The following is a 16,746-nucleotide window of genomic DNA, read 5'->3' as shown; positions in this document are numbered from 1 at the left end:
GTGGTCTCATGCATGCACACACTCTAATGAGCCCGGACAGCCTCAAAGCAGATCCCCACCCAAGCCCATCCTGGGTCACTGTAGGGAGGCGTCCCGGGCCGCTGCAGGGGGGCAGAGGGTGGCTGCTTTACATGTCACTAGCTGTGATCCTAGGAAGAGGACCCCACATGTGCCCTCCCCCATGGGCAAAATGGTTTTAAGTTATCAAGGGAGACCTGGAGACTCCCCATGGAGAGGGTGCGGGAGAGAAGGAAGTGGGGTGTAGCAACATGCTCAGGACCACCTCAAGGCAGAGATGGAGCGGATCTGAGCAGACCCCTGCCCGCAGGCAGCTCCACCTGCCTGAGCAAAGGCTACTGGGAGCAGGGTGGCTCCGGAGGGCAGTCCTTGAAGTAGTCATGACAGTAGGTGCAGAGGCAGGCAAGCGAGCGCACGTACTCCACAAAGTCCACTTCGCAATCCTTGTTGGTGTCCAGGACACTCATGAATTTATTGTAGTCACATTCCCGAAACTCTGTCTGTGGAGAGGATGGGTAGGGTGGGTAGGGGGCAGGTTGAAGAGGGCTGAACAACTCACACACACACGTACTGTCCCCCCTCCACTCTTGGGTGATCTCACTCATCCCAACCAGCATCCCTTCTGGAGGTCAACCTCACCTACCTGCCCTGACAACTCATATGCCAATCCCCCTCCCAAATCCTCCTTCTGGGCCATTTACTGCACACCCACTAGGGCTCCTGAGTGCCCCCGTGTGGTAGGCATCCTTCAGAGTGCTCTCCCGCCACCCTCCCCACGGCCCTGCAAGGCAGCCTGTGTGATGAGGAAACTGAGACCCCCGCCTTGGCAGTTCCCTTCCCAGCACCCCCTCCCAGGGGGCTAGCCTCCCCCTCCTGCTGCCCTAGGCTCAGAGCTTGTCCAAGCAGTTCTTCCCCACAGGGGGGCACCCCAGGTGCTCACCGGCATCCAGGTGGGCAGCTCCTTCTGTAGCAGCTCCTTGAGCTCTGCCTGGCAGAGTTTGTGCTTGTCCCCACAGCGCCCCGCATATTCCTGGAAGGTGCACACAATGGCAGCCACCGCCTGCTCCAGAGGTCTAGCCATCCTCACTGTCAGAGAACAGGGATGTGACCCACAGCACAAGCCCACATCACCTCCATGCAACTCTACCCTCTATGTTTCCAAGACCGTCCCCAGACCTGTTTTCATCTCCCAGGCTTCTGGTCCCACGAGGCTCTCTTCCTCTGAGCAGCCCCCCATCTCATCAGTGCCACCTAATCTATGGTATTTTCCTACTGCCCCTTGCCCTACTCTGTTACTTTCCTGAACAGAGGTCTCCTGACATCAATTTCTCCAACATCATGGCAAAGTCCATGGGGTATCCCTGAGGAGTCCCTGATTCTCTCTACCTTTTCCAGGAAGGACTCGGTTCCACCCTGCACTACTTCAGGGCATACAGCCCTTGGTCCTGGAAGCCTTTTTCCCTTCAGGACCCCAGAGCTTTTGTAGGAATTGCTCAAAGCGATCCCTGTCCCCATGCTCCCTGTCCTTGGGCCCTTGGAGAAACTGGACATTCTCAGGAAGGGTCAGGTCTGAGAAGGACCCCTACCTCCTCACCAACCCTCCACATCCCTCCTCCCCTGACTCAGAAGCATTTCCTGCATCCAAAGGAAATGCTTCTAGAATACCCCCTCCCTCTCACTAGCTGTGCAACCCTGGATGAGCCGTTTGTTTACCCTGTCTGGGCCTCAGGTACCTTACCTCTAAAGTGGGGTCAATCACATCTCACAGGCTTAAACAGAGAGCCAGTTCAGGTATTTACCTATCTCTAATTTGCCCTATCTGAGGCCATCCCCCTGACCTCTGGGGGTCTTGAGACAGAACGTTCTGCATAGGGCTACCCTGTTCTGTTAGAGGGGAACTCCTCCTGGAATTTCCCCCCACCCCATTCCACTGGCCCTCTTTCACTGTACTCATGGGAGGACACCTCCAGCTTAGTGAAACCATAAGGCAACCAGAAAGGAAAATGTTGTTTTCATATGAGCCCAATGACTCATTCCTGGGTCTCCCAAGAGATGGGAGTCTTGCAACACAAAGGAACCAGAGCCAAGCCTCTCCCCGTAATGATCCCCCTTCTGCTGGGCCTTACAAAGCAAACTGCCAGCAAATGGTTGTGGCTACGGGGGAGGAGGCAGAAATGGGGAATGAGGCCAAGCACCCCCAAGGTCTAACTCTTTGTCATAGCCCAGGATTGAAGCAGGGTGTCCACATTCCCAGGAGAGGAAAGGACGATGAGCCCAAGGAATAAGGAATCTCAGAGGTGCTCAGCTGCCCTCCTGGGCCTCTGCCAGCCTGCCTGGCGCCACCACTGCTGCTTTTCCAGAAGATTGGTGCCTGGAAACTGAAGGGAATCCTCTCTTCCCCATGCAGCCTGGTCTGTCTCAACCCACTGGCAGGAAAGAAGGAAGGAAACAAGAGAAAGAGGAAGGAGCTAACTGAGGGTATCACCAATGCTTTTAGCCCATTGCACCACCCCAGGGCTAGACCTCAGCTGTGCACACCCCCAAACCCAAACTTCCCAACAGCCCTTCACTGTACAAGGGAACCCCTGGGTCCACTTTTTCTGACTCCCCTCACCTCATCAGACCCTGCTGTGGTGACATCTCCAGTCCCATGCCCAGACCCTGTGCCAGGAGACAGACCCTGAGTCGCCATCCAGAGCAGGACCCAAGCAGCTGGCACTTACCACAGGTGTTGGCGTGTCAACTGTAGGACCATAGAGGCAGCATATCCCTATTTGTAGTCTGCCAAGGAGGAAGGGAGCAATTATAAGGAAGCCCAAGTAGGTCAAGCTGAGGGTGCCCCCAGGGGCTCCCTTGCTTCCTTCCCTGGAAGCCCTATTACACGCTTACCCACCCACCTACCCATGCTTCATCAAAAGCCCAGTCTGGGCCTCAGACACCACCCCCCTTCATTCCCACTCTGCCCTCCCCCGGGCTGGGAACTGGGACAGCTTCCCACCTGTCTCCTTCTGGGCTAGCTCATCACATCCATCACCTATACTTCAATCTAACAGGTACCAGAGAAAGCGAAGTGGGAACAGACAAAGAACCCCTGTGCCAGAGGGGATCTTGGAGCATCTGGTTAAGCCCTTCATTTATAAGTGAGAAGATGAAGGCCATGGACACCCCCTTCCCTGATGATCTCCATCTTACTTTGCATTTGGTTGCTTTCGGCTGGTAACTGCTCACTTCCCTGAGGAGATCATCTGTAGGATGTGTTGGGAAGGAAAAGAATTTATTTTACCCTTTTAGGTTCTTTGGCTGGTCTAATAATCAAATTAACATAAAATAGCTTAACAAGAGAAAAATATTTTAATTTTGTACATACTGGGAGCTGCGTAAAAATATGGGACCCACAGGTGGTCAGACAAGTGGGGTTCATATGCTATTCTGAACTAAGGAGAAAGGGGTTCAGGTCTGGGACTTCGAAGAGGAGAAAGGAAATTCATGTGGAGATGGAAAAACAAATATTTGCTGGGCCAGGAAGAGACGATGAGACACAATGAGGACTGTCTCCAAGCCTTGCTGAATCTCCCCTTCTACACCTTGCCCACATTCTTTGCAGATTTTCTGGTGATAGTGCTCTTCCTGGACCAGGTCCTTTATCTAAATTCTTTTAGGCAGCTAAGGGGGATGTAAAAGCTCTTCCTGACACTTTTGGACCTCAATTTCTTCAGCTCAGCTCCAGTAACCCACATGCTAGGGTGGTACATTCTGGGGATACTCATTCTGAACCCCTACAGATGTCTTTGAAGCACAAGAAGAAGGTGTGTTGCTTAGAGAGCCACTTGCAGCTGTCTAAGCTAGTTCTGTCTCACATACGCCCCCACATAATACTGTGGATGAACGTGGACTGCAGAGCCCTGCATGCACTACCTGTGGCTACAGCTCCTCAAGCCTAGCTCCTGCCTTCCACAGCTCCATTCGGCACCACTGTTCCTTGCAGTTCCGTGAGGTGCGGTAGGTTTCCTCTGGCTTTTAGTTTAATGTGTAGCCCTTTAGGGTCCCAGCATAATGGAGAGGTGTCCCCCTTGTCTCCCCTCCTCTGGTGAACCCCGGGCTTTACCTCTGTCTCCTTCACTCCGCCAGCCATCAGAACCAAACATCGCTTCGGCAGCTTGGACAACGCCTTCGGGGCACAAGGGGCGCAGGTGCCCTGCTCGCTCCCTGGAGTCGGCTTGCACTTAGATTTTGCTTTCTTCATTTCTTACTGCTTTGTCAGCACTTAAATACTTGAAAAAATGTTTTTCTTTAATTCTATGTGGCATTCCTTGTTGTTGTTTTTAGCTAGAGCAGGCAGATTATCATTCGACTAGAAGTGGAAATACCTTTTGAAGGGATTCAGAGCAGGCCTCCCCAAGATGTGCCACTCGGGCATGTGCCTTATTTTGAGCTGACGGCAAGAGAGACCCTGTGGGTTTACGAGAAACTTTTACCTCTCCCTTAAAGAATTTAAATTAGGGGCTTTGTTTATAATAAGAGTTATCGCCAGAAATAACTTTTATGACCTATTTATATGGCGCTACAAACATCTAATTACTTAACACCTACTCTTTTTATCATCCCACCAATGACCCCTCACCCCGGAAGCCCCTCACCTCCTCCTGGCCTCATCTTTAGTTCAAAATGTCATGTACATCTCATTTTAACTTTTTGTCTCTGAAACTTTCATGTATGTGGGGCCTCTGACTCACTCATGTATGTGGGGTTTCCATGCGTGCGTACGTACATAATTAAATGTGCATATTTTCTTTTGTCAATCTGTTTCATGTCAATTTAATTATTAGACCAGCTGGAAGAACCTAGAAGGGTACAGGAAAGTTTCTTCCTCTCCACACTTCATATCTCTTCTCCATTCCCTCCCTCATCTCTGAACCTGAGAGACCCCTTCCCATTTCACGGAAAGAAAACCCAAGACCCAGAAGAGAGTGGGAGGGGGAAGAGAGGTCATCTCTCAGGCCTCTGAAGAACCCCAATGCTCATGGAGGCAGCCAGAGAAATAATAATGCCTTGAGCTCATCCCAGGCCCACAGCACCCAAACCTTGCCTGAGCCATCATCTCCTTGAAGACTCAGACCCTGTGGGTGAGGAGAGTGAGCAACAGGGAGCTTAGGGCAGGCTGTAATTAGCCCTGTTTTATAGGCAAAGAATTATGGGGAGTAGGGCACAGAAGTGGGAGCGAGTGGACCAGCAATTAACTCAGTTCTAGGTCAAGTACTTATTCTCACCCTTGATATCCCAGCTTCGTCACCGGTCACCTCCCGGAAGCAAGTCACCCCTCACCCCTGCCCCAGCCTCATATTCCTCATCTGTCAATGATTGAGGATAATGATGGTAACCACTTTATAGGATGCTGTGGGGCTTAAATGAGTTAATATATACGAAGTTCATAGATAAGTGGTGCCCAGTGCATGGTAGGGGCATAAATGTGAACTGAGAGGTAGGTACTTGCCCAAGGTCACATAACTAATCAGTGACAAGGTTAAGTGCTATTTATTATTTATAGAAATATTTAGAGACACCTGTCCAAGGCATTGAGGATATAGCCATAAATAAAACAGACCAAGTCCCTGCTCTGTGAGGATGACAATTGAGTGGAGAGAACAGATAATAACAAATACATGCATGATAGACTGTAAATAGATGAAAGGCCAGGGAGAACAATAGGCAGAGCTAAGGGGGAAAAAATGGTGATGGGGCCTGGGGAACTTCATATGAGTGCTCAGAGCAGAGTGGGCCACCTGGCTCCCAAGCTCCATTCTGATCGCCCACCCTTTCAGGTTTCTCAGCCAGGAGGTGTCACCTCTGCTTGCTCAGGGGAAGAAGCTGAGACTTCCAGACAGGAACAGGTGGGGGCAGGGGGGACAAAAAGAGGGGTCTGAGTACTGGTATTTGGTGTTGGAAGGCCATCATGGAAAAAACCCTTGGTCAGACCCTAATTCCAAGCTCCACAAATCCTCTTACCACCTAACTTCGAGCACATCCTTTACCTGATTTGGGCTTTAACTTCCTTCTCTCCAAAATGACTTGGGAAGATTTCTACATCAAGACTCTGATGTCAAAAGTGCCCTCTATCACTTGCTGTTATTGTAGACACTATCAGGGCAGAGGTCTCTGAGTCTAACTCAACAGTCACACGCTGTCCCTCGATGGAGGCATCAGGGAGAAGGAAGGTGGAGGGAGAGAACCAGGCCCTCTACACCAGGTCCTTTTGTCCAGCCTTCTTTCCCCACACAGGAGGAGGTAAAGCTTCCCAAGTTCTTGCTTTCCAAGTTCTTCTCACAGTGAATGGACTCTTCCTGTCCTGTTAGAAGTTTTGCCCAGTGCCCACCCTGAATCCCCCTTTCTACAATTGTTCCAAGCGCACATCACACAAACTGCCCCTCCGAGGCCCTGACAGGGATCAGTCTTCCTCTCCCAGCCCCACTGTCCACACTGTCTACTCAATTCTATAAGCTTGGCAGAGCCCTACCCTTGGCCTCTCAACAGACTTCTCCTCCAGGTGAGCTGTGGAGCTGACCACTGAGAAGCACACTGCAGGGGCAAGGGTGGGTCTCTCCCCGCAGGAGCAGTGCAAGAGTGTGAGGGGTGAGAGCAGGTGCTGTCTGGTCTGGCAGGACTTCATACAGCACTGACCTTCTCCCTGTCCCCACCTCTCACTGCCTCTGCCCCAGTCATCACCACCATAGCCTTACGAAGACCTCCCCAGGAACTGCCTTGCCCCCTACAGGTCAGTCTAGTTCTGCACCTCAGAAAGAAAGATGAAGAGTCCCCGAACACCTGAATGTTCATGTGCTTATGTAAAGTGACCAATTTTTTTACAATGAAAAGGAGGACAAAAATAAATTGAAGAAAACAATATAGTAAATAAAAGAAACATTTTATTCATTGCAACAATAATACACTGTAATATGATAAATGCATAATAAGAACATTTGTAATATTTTATATTGTAATTATACTTACATGTCTTAATTTTTAATAATTGTAAGAAAAAAGTACTCATTTAGATAATATTATCTATATGAGTGCTTTTCTATTGAATGACTATTTTTTGTCAATGTATCATCTTGTAACAATATATTGGAAATATCTGAACAAGAAATATCCTTCATATTGAATATTACAGCAAGTGCTGCAGCTCGATTTCTTGCTTGTCCAAAAATCATTAGCAATTGAAAAAAACTCTTTCAACTGCTGCGTTAGTTCCAGGGCAGCACAATATAAATTGAACAAGAATAAATAAATTTTCACATGAAATATGTTCATTTTTGAAATGGCTGAATATTTCCACCCATCTTTTATCAACTTTGATGTGTTCATTTTCCCATTGTATTGTTTTTTCAGAATTTAAATATACATTCAGTCTTCTAATTTCTTCAAAGAGACAACTGTCATCTATTTTGATGTCTGGCATTTCTATAGATAAAAACTCAAGACAAGATTCAATATCTGTCCAATATACTTGCGATGAAGTCAAAAAACACCATTAAAAACTTATTTCCCATGATGTTTGTTTCAGACCATTCTTCAATATATTGAAAACATGTCTGGTAAAAATTCTGCACTTCTTTGATAAACTTTTCTGTTATGGCTGGCTTTGATTCCTCTAAGTCTGACAATTTTTTTTTTATAATTAAAGGAAGAAATTTTTCTTCAAAACGAGATTTATATTGAAGGATAAAGTCACTCAAAATAAGACTAACTTCCATAGCTGAAATGTGTTCACCTTCAATCTTTTGAATCATTTTGTGAAAAATAGATGCTTGATTATGTACAAAATACATTAATATCTCAGATATTTTATTATTGAAAAACAATTCCAGGATTTTAGGACATTTGTCTAAACTTAAAAAATATGAACAGAGAGGCTCAAATAATTGTAGAGCACGCTCTATAGCAGGTGTTAAAGCAAGCATCTAACTTTTGAGTATCCTAAAAGTTTTTTGTATTCAGCATTTGCTTCCCCCAAAATTGTTTTAAGGTAGCAACAAGAATGGTAAAACAACTAAAATGCAAATAAATTGTAGTTATTATTACTTCTACATCAATTGGCATGGCACATGATGCTGTGTTGATTTGACAAAATATGTGCATTACAACCTATTCCTAGTGTTTTCTTTTGGAGTAACTCTTGTAATTGTACATACACAGTATTCACCCCTTTGTATCTTTGCCCATCAAAATTTGTATTTGTATTTATCAGCTGTTAGTGCAACAACTTTGGATTTCAAATTGTTTTCATTTATTACTCTGCATAGATGGTTTGACAAAATTTTAGAAGTTTCACCCTGAATGGATTCTAAATTTAAAATTTTTATTTGAAAGCCCTTGGTAACATTAAAATATCTTATTATTATTGGATACAATTTAATTTCATTATGATTTGATGCATCAGATAAAATCATTACAAATGCTGCAATTTTCAAGTCTTCTGTAAGTATTTTGTCACAGTAATTTTTAAATACTGATTTCAAAACAGCCTCGCGTTTTGTCCTGGCACATGAAAATTTTGCATTGCGAAACTTTTTCAATAGTTTAGTTGTACAATCCATACTACAAAAACGTTGGTTGTGAATTATAGTATGAAATGCAAGTGTTGCCTCCATTGCAGCCAACTGTTTTTTATCTTCAGAATAATTTGAAGTTTATTTATTATTTATTTTATTTATTTTTGATGACAGAGACAGAGAGAGGGACAGATAGAAATAGACAGATAGGAAGGCAGAGAGATGAGAAGCATCAATTCTTTGTTGTGGCACCTTAGTTGTTTATTGATTGATTTCTCATATGTGCCTTGACTGGGGGGGCTACAGCAGACCGAGTGACCCCTTGCTCAAGCCAGCAAGCTTGAGCTCAAGCTGGTGAGCCTTGCTCAAACCAGCTGAGCCCGCGCTCAAGCTGGCGACCTTGGGGTCTCAAACCTGCATCCTCTGCATCCCAGTCCAACACTCTATCCACTGCGCCACCACCTGGTCAGGCCTGAATAATTTGAAGTTTTAAAAAACTTGTTACTTTACAACTGGAAGCTGATGCATCTAATAATTGCTTATGTTTGTTGGTGGTCAAGTGTTTCGTTATCGCTGCTCTACCCCCAACTGCAATACAAAATTCTCTGCTGCAAACATTGCAGAAAACAATGGTATCTTTCAGACATTGATAAGAGTGTGGTGGTTACGGGGGGGGGGGGGGCACAAAGAAAACTAGATAGAAGGTGACGGAGGACAATCTGACTTTGGGTGATGGGTATGCAACATAATTGATTGACAAGATAACCTGGACATGTTTTCTTTGAACATATGTACCCTGATTTATTTATGTCACCCTAGTAAAATTAATTTAAAAAAAAAACAATGGTATCTTTCTTTGATATGAGGAATGGAAATTCCTTTTTCAATTTATCATTGAAATGGCATTTTCTCTTTGTTTGACTTTTCCATCCCGTAAATGAAATTTAAAATTAAAAATAAAATATAGAGCTACACAAATGATGCAAGCACATTAGGAACTGAAAACATTACATCATGGTAGGCAAATTTTTTGGAAACTAAATTAACAAAACTAAATATCAAACAAAACCGCTAATTTGGAGTAATATTTAGGTGTATTTATCATTTTCTAATTAAAAATGTCTATTTCATGCAACTATTTAATCAAAATGTGTTATTAATAGATATTGTTTGAGGTTAGATTTCCACTTTAAAACTCGAATTTTGGGAAAATACTTGTAAATAAAATTATACGTATTTAGAAATTATTAAATAGATAATGAATTAATAAAATATGAATTGTGCTTACCTGTCTATGACTGAATATTTACTGAGAAAGAAATAATCGTGAGCCTGACCTGTAGTGGCACAGTGGATAAAGCGTCAATCCAGAATGCTGAAGTTGCTGGTTCAAAACCCTGAGCTTGCCTGGTCAAGGCACATATGGGAGTTGATGCTTCCTGCTCCTCCCCACCTTCTCTTTTCTCTCTATTTCTCTCTCTCTCTCTCTCTCTCGCTCTCGCTCTCTCTCGCTCTCTCTCTGTCTCTCCTCTCCCAGATGAATAAATAAAATCTTTGAAAAAAATAAAAAAGAAATAATCGTGAGTCTACAATGTCATATGTGCCATGTTGTGTTTCAGTAAGAAGTACATAAAGCCATTTGTGCGCTCGGTAAATCGCATGCTCTCTCAAGGTCTCCATGCAGAGCGCATGCGTCTCATAATCGCATCTCACCACACTGTACTGATCCTTGATGAATCATCATGTCAAACACAAATACGTCACTTAACATGCAATGGATCGACTCTGCATCGATTGAATACAGACATTTACAAATTAGTTTTCCAATATCAAAAAAGGAGGACATGTAGGAGGACACTTTTGGAGGGAGGATGGAACTTACAAACAAAGGACTGTCCTCCCTAAAGGAGGACGATTGGTCACCTTAGTTATGCCAAAAGGACCTAAACCTGAGAGACAGGGCGACACGTGAGGCCAATGAATGTTTTCAAAGTGATTCACCTCCTTTCTCATCATCTGAGCCAGGTATAGGGAAAGTATGGGAAGGGGTGTTTGATTCCTGGAGTTGGAGCCAGTAAGGCCTTTGCTCCAGAATTGGGGGATAGAGGTAGGGAAATCTGAAATGGGGTCAAAAAGAGCCTGTGGGGCTTAGACCTACTACTTCTTTTGACTGCCAAGCCAATGTCCAATTGTGCCCATTTTCCAGATGGGAGCAGTGAGTTGGTGAGGAGATCAAGTGCTCTAAAGACAGGAGCATAGGAAGACTTATTTTATTCATCCCCCTGTCTCAGAACCCACCTTTGCCTTAAGTCTCTCTTTCTTTAGAGGGTCAATAAGCTACCAAGGGTAGACCCAAAAAACCAAAAGCCAAAGTGGCAGTAGGACCCAGTGGGAGGTGAAATATGTGTACGTGAGGCTCTCCTCCCGATCACAATCCCAGTGGTAAAGGAGAGAGAACCTGGCCAACAGTCCTGAAAACAGTGCCATTTTCTAGACCCTCCTACTCTCTGCCTTGGCACAGACATGTGGGAAGAGAGACAAGACAAGGGAAGATTGTTGAAACTAGCTAAGAAGTCTGACATTTGTGAGATTGTCAAATGTACAGATGGAAAAGAAACTAGTTCTGTTCACTCCCTAGCCAGCTGGGGCAGCTCCAGAGACAGCCGCTGAGGCCAATCTCCACCAGCCAAAACAGCCCCAGGACCTGGAACTGAGCCCCACCAGAGTCTGGAATCCATGGTGAACAATCAGACTACAATAGTGCTACCACCAGCAAGTGGACCTTGTTCCCTGTTGATCCTGAGCATCTGGACTCTGCTCACCCAGGGTCCCCTTCCCCTGAAACAAAACCAAAGCTTTGGAGATGGCTGGGGTAAGAAGAGGAAGGCCCAGACTACCACCCCCAGGTCACATAGGAGTGTGACCTTTTCTCAGAGACCTGGGTCAAGTCCCAGCCCTGCTCCTTACTTAACCTCCCCCAGACCTTATTTCCTCCTCTGTGAAGTACAGAAACTAAAGGCATATCCTTCATCTAATTGTTGAGAAGTCAATGAGAGAGTGCTCGAAAAGGCCCAGCACCAAGCTTGGCTAAAGGGAGTGCTCCATGAGTTGCAGGTGCTCTTCCCCCTTGGTTTCCTTTTCTGTAACAGGGCCTAATGATATCTCCTCCCAGGGTCACCACGCCGTTGAATGACAATGTGCACCATGAGAGCTTTGAGAACTGCTGTGGGGCCCTGGCCGGTGACTCAGTGGATAGAGCATCAGCCCAGCATATGGACTCCCCAGTTCAATTCCCGGTCAGGGCACACAGGAGAAGTGACCATCTGCTTCTCTCCCCCTCCCTCTCCCTTTTCTCTCCCTCTTCCCCTCCTGCAACCAGTGCCTCAGCTGGTTCAAGCATGGCACCGGAAGCTGAGGATAGCTCAGTTGGTCCCAGCATCGGCCTCAGGTGATAAAAATAGCTCCGTTGATTAAACCATGAGCCCCAGATGGGGTTGCCAGGTAGATCCTGGTCAGGGCACATGCGGGAGTCAGCCTTACTGTCTCCCGTCCCTCACCTAAAAAAAAACACAAAGAAAGAGAGAGAGAACTGTTGTGGAAGTATTACTTACCATTATCATGATTCCTTCACCTGTATTCACTGGCTCCCTTTCCTACAGGATATTAGAAAAGTGGGCTTCTTACTTTTTATTGCTAGAGCCTGCCTGGTCTTGCCTCACCATTCCCAGACATGCAGTTTAGGCAGAACAGCAAGAGAGACAAACAAGATGTCCCAGCAACTTCTCACTCGCTTTTTCTCCATCTCTGGGGAGCGCTAGTCTTAGCTACTCTGCAAGTGCTTCCCAAGCATCAGAGTTTCCCAGGGAAGTAAGAAAACAATTCAGTAAAATATTGTCAATTGTTTGTCAACTATTCATCCACTCTTTCCTTATTACTAAAATTAATTTTTTCTTTCAAAGTGTCAACATGCCCAGCTAAAAATATTTGGTTGCAGCTGGGACTACTCATTTTACATAGTTAAGGTCAAAGAGACATAAGTGGAAATACTTGAGGAGAGCACTTCTTATGTAATAAATACTCTCTTTTAAATCTTTTTTGAGGTTTCCATAAAGGGTCTTGCCTCATTTTTACCATGTGACCCTTGTCATCGGCAGGGCCCTGGATTTGATCTTTGCCTTGTGGTCATTTATTACTTTGAGAGCCATTTACTAGCTGTAAAGACTGTCCTAGACCCCCTATATTTTCTCTAAACTCTGCTCAAGAACTAAACAGTTCTGCCCTGGCCGGATAGTAAGGAGAAAAACAAAAGAGAAAACTTTTTTTCTGTCTTCCAGCTTGGAATTTGAATGGTGAGACCTGGAGGTATAGCAGCCATATTGTGATCATTCAGCAATAAGCATGAGGGGGAAAGCATATATGCTCTAGATTACAGGGCAAAAAGTGAAGAGACACTGAGTGTCAGATGGCATTTCTGGGACCCTGAACCGATCCTGAACTGCCTACCCTAGACTTCTTGCTATGTAGGACAAGTAAAGCCACTATTATTAACCAGGTTTAGAAAACATTTTTATATCTGAAAGTGGAGCCCTCAAGTAGAAGAATCTAAAATATGGAATTGGCTAAGTGGAGGAGAGAAGGCAGTGAGATATGAGGACTTGATTGTGTAGGCTGGAAAGTCAGAGATCTTTGTTATGAAATGAGAAAACATTTGGTCAAATTGTCCCCTAATATATATTGGGGTGCAGTCCAAATGGTGTCGTGAAAGAAGAAGTGATAGGAAAAGTTTAAAAAGTTAGCATGAGCAAGATCCTTGCATCTTTCATCAAAAGCCTGCGAGAGTAAGATGCTGCCATTACAAAAACCTAAAGCAGGGCCTGACCAGGAGGTGGCGCAGTGGACAGAGCGTCAAACTAGGATGTGGAAGACCCAGGTTCGAGACCCTGAGGTTGCCAGCTTGCGCACAGGCTCATCTGGTTTGAGCAAAGTTCACCAGCTTGAGCCCAAGGTCACTGGCTCAAGCAAGGAGTCACTCGGTCTGCTTGTAGCCCCCCAGGTCAAGGCACATATGAGAAATCAATCAATGAACAACTAAGGAACCGCAACAAAGAATTGATGTTTCTCATCTCTCTCCCTTCTTGTCTGTCGGTCCCTATCTGTCCCTCTCTCTGACTCTGTCTCTGCCACAAAAAAATAAATAAATAAACCTAGGAGAAGTTTAAAAAAAAGAAAACCTAAAACAGGTATCATTGACTTTGGGGTCAGGCAATGAATGAAAGCTAGAATTACCTCAAAGAGGTTGTTAGTAATTGTTTGAAGGGCAGTGAATTGTGACTGGAAGTTGAAGAAATAGCAAATCCCATTATGCAGTGGTACAATATCTGGAAACACTACTCTCTGTGTTAATGAGAAAACTATAAAGGGCTTCTAATAAAAACAGAAAAGGGTATCAAACGAGCACATGATTCTGGCTAAGGAAATTTTTAGACAGACTATTGGAAGTTCCAGTTGGTTTCTTCTGGATGCTAATAATAAAATATGAAAAGAAAATAATGAATTATAAAAAGAACTGTTCAATTTTTTTTTTTTTTTTTTTTATAGACAGAGAAGAAGGGAGAAAGAGAGAGAGAGAGACAGGGACATAGATCCTATGTACCCTGACGGGATTGACTGGCAACCTCCATGAACACTCTAATCAGCTGAGCTATCTGGCCACCTTAAAATTGTTCAGTTTTTGAGAAGAATTTAGAGGAAATACAGAGGGCCCAGAGCATTCTATTCATCCAGTAAATGACTCTCAAAATAATAAATGACCACAGGGCAAAGATCAAATCCAGGGCCCTGCCAATAATAAAGGTCTCATGGTAAAACATGAGGCAAGACCCTTTATGAAAACCTCAAAAAGATTTAAAGGCAGGTCTCACAAATCTTCGTAAACAACATGGCATCTAATAATTTCAGAAGTGTGCCTTGTGGACCTTATCAGACAGGAGAGCCTTTAAGGATCGTAAAGGCCTAACTGATGCAGTGGATAGAGTGTCAACCTGGGACGTTGAGGTCCCAGGTTCAAGACTCTGAGGTCACCAGCTTGAGCATGGGCTCATCCAGCTTGAGCATGGATTTATCAACATGATCCTGGGGCCACTGGCTTGAGCCCAAGGTCACTGAATTGAGTAAGGGGTCACTGGCTCAGCTTGGGTTCTCTTGTCAAGACACATATGAGAAACTAATCAATGAACAATTAAAGTGACACTACTACAAACTGATGATTCTCATCTCTCTCCATTCCTGTCTATCTCTCTTTCTTTCTCTTTAAAAAAAAAAAAAAAAAAAAAGACTGATAAGGGCATTTTCTCACCACACCCTGATTCTCAATCTAAGATAGAAGAGGGCTAGTCTCAAAGAGGTGGTTTTTGTCTAAGTAAGGGAATTATAAGTTAATAAATAAGAAGCCCGCCCTGGCCGGTTGGCTCAGCGGTAGAGCGTCGGCCTAGCGTGCGGAGGACCCGGGTTCGATTCCCGGCCAGAGCACACAGGAGAAGCGCCCATTTGCTTCTCCACCCCTCCGCAGCGCTTTCCTCTCTGTCTCTCTCTTCCCCTCCCGCAGCCAAGGCTCCATTGGAGCAAAGATGGCCCGGGCGCTGGGGATGGCTCTGTGGCCTCTGCCTCAGGCGCTAGAGTGGCTCTGGTCGCAACATGGCGACGCCCAGGATGGGCAGAGCATCGCCCCCTGGTGGGCGTGCCGGGTGGATCCCGGTCGGGCGCATGCGGGAGTCTGTCTGTCTCTCCCTGTTTCCAGCTTCAGAAAAATGAAAAAAAAAAAAAAAAAAAAAAAGAAGCCCACATTTTTTAAAAGAATTATATGATCTTGGACTGAAAGGGACAGAAACAGCTCAAAAAAAAAAGAAGCTTTGGGTCTTCAATTTTCTATGGGCAAGAAGTAAACACAGACATTTCTGATGGAAAAGAAAAAGTTAGCTCAGAAAATAAAACCAAAAGCTCAGAGGGTAAAGCAAGAACCATATATAGGGAGAAGAGCTAAACCCTAACCAAGAATCTGGTGACGTGTTTGACTCTATTTCAGAATTACTGTAGACCAATGACTACTTTGTACCTCTAATCCACCACCACCCAAATTATGATATATAATCTCCAAAGATAATTGCAATCTATTTCACCTTAAGAGATGGAGTCTAATTCTCCTCCCCTTGAATATGGACCAGCCTTAATGACTTGCTTGGTCAATAGAATGCAACAGAAGTGATATGATGGGATTTCTGAGATAAGATAGACCTTAAGAAACCTTATTTGGGCCTCTTGAGATACTCACTTTGGGGTCCCTCCCTCTCAGAACCAAGTTCTGAAAAGCCCAAGCCACATGGAGCGAGGTCATGGGCCGGCATTCCAGATGACAGTCCTGGCTGAGCTCCCAGCTGACAACCAGCACCAATTCCCAGGTATATTGAGTGTGCAAACTCAGAAGTTGAGTTCATTTGAATTTTCAGATGACTTCAGCCCCCACTTCCATCTGTAACCACATGAGAGATCTCAAATGGGAACCCCATCAACTGATCCCAGTCTAGTCACAGCACCTTGAGAGATAATAAGTTTACATTTTAATTCATCAAGTTGGGGTTGTTTGTTATGCAACAATAGGTAACCAGAACAGCATCTTTGAGTCACTGAGCCAAACCTGAATTGTATACACTAGACTTCTTACCTGAGGCATTTAAATGTCAATTTATTTAAGCCACTGTTACTGAGGTTTCTTGTAATTTATTGTACAACTGAATATATTCCTAACTGGTAGAGAATTTGGTAACTAAAAGTGAGGTTCAGCCTGACCAGGAGGTGGTGCAGTGAATAGAGAGTCGGACTGGGATGTGGAGGACCCAGGTTCAAGACCCCGAGGTCGCCCGCCAGCTTGAGCACAGGCTCATCTGGTTTGAGCAAAGCTCACCAGTTTGAGCCCAAGGTCACTGGCTCGAGCAAGGGGTTACTCGGTCTGCTGAAGGCCCACGGTCAAGGCACATGTGAGAAATCAATCAATGAACAACTAAGGAGGCGCAATAAAGAATTGATGCTTCTCATCTCTCTCCGTTCCTGTCTGTCTGTCCCTATCTGTTCCTCTCTCTGATTCTCTCTGTCTCTGCCAAAATAAAATAAAATAAAAAAATAAAAC

The 16,746-nt window shown here is 45.0% G+C and overlaps 1 protein-coding gene across 2 annotated transcripts; it reads right to left on the bottom strand.

Annotated features, from left to right (window-relative positions):
• Positions 1-161: 161 nt before the first annotated feature.
• Positions 162-2,804, bottom strand: S100A3 (S100 calcium binding protein A3). 2 transcript variants are annotated; one of them, XM_066255204.1, is made up of 3 exons: positions 2,742-2,804; positions 959-1,104; positions 162-518 (listed from the first exon to the last, which is right to left on the bottom strand). In XM_066255204.1, the coding sequence occupies exons 2-3, from the start codon at positions 1,097-1,099 to the stop codon at positions 354-356; spliced, it is 306 nt and encodes a 101-aa protein (XP_066111301.1). In that variant the 5' UTR covers positions 1,100-1,104; positions 2,742-2,804; the 3' UTR covers positions 162-353. The 2 variants fall into 2 exon arrangements, with proteins under 2 accessions (XP_066111301.1, XP_066111300.1); XM_066255203.1 differs by having other exon boundaries at positions 2,633-2,754.
• Between the last annotated feature and the right edge of the window lie 13,942 nt (positions 2,805-16,746).

The sequence above is a fragment of the Saccopteryx bilineata genome, chromosome 2, assembly GCF_036850765.1.
Source record: "Saccopteryx bilineata isolate mSacBil1 chromosome 2, mSacBil1_pri_phased_curated, whole genome shotgun sequence".
NCBI lineage: Eukaryota > Metazoa > Chordata > Mammalia > Chiroptera > Emballonuridae > Saccopteryx > Saccopteryx bilineata.
The sequence above is the reverse complement of the archived record's forward strand: the minus strand, read 5'-3'. Positions and strand labels throughout refer to the sequence as shown.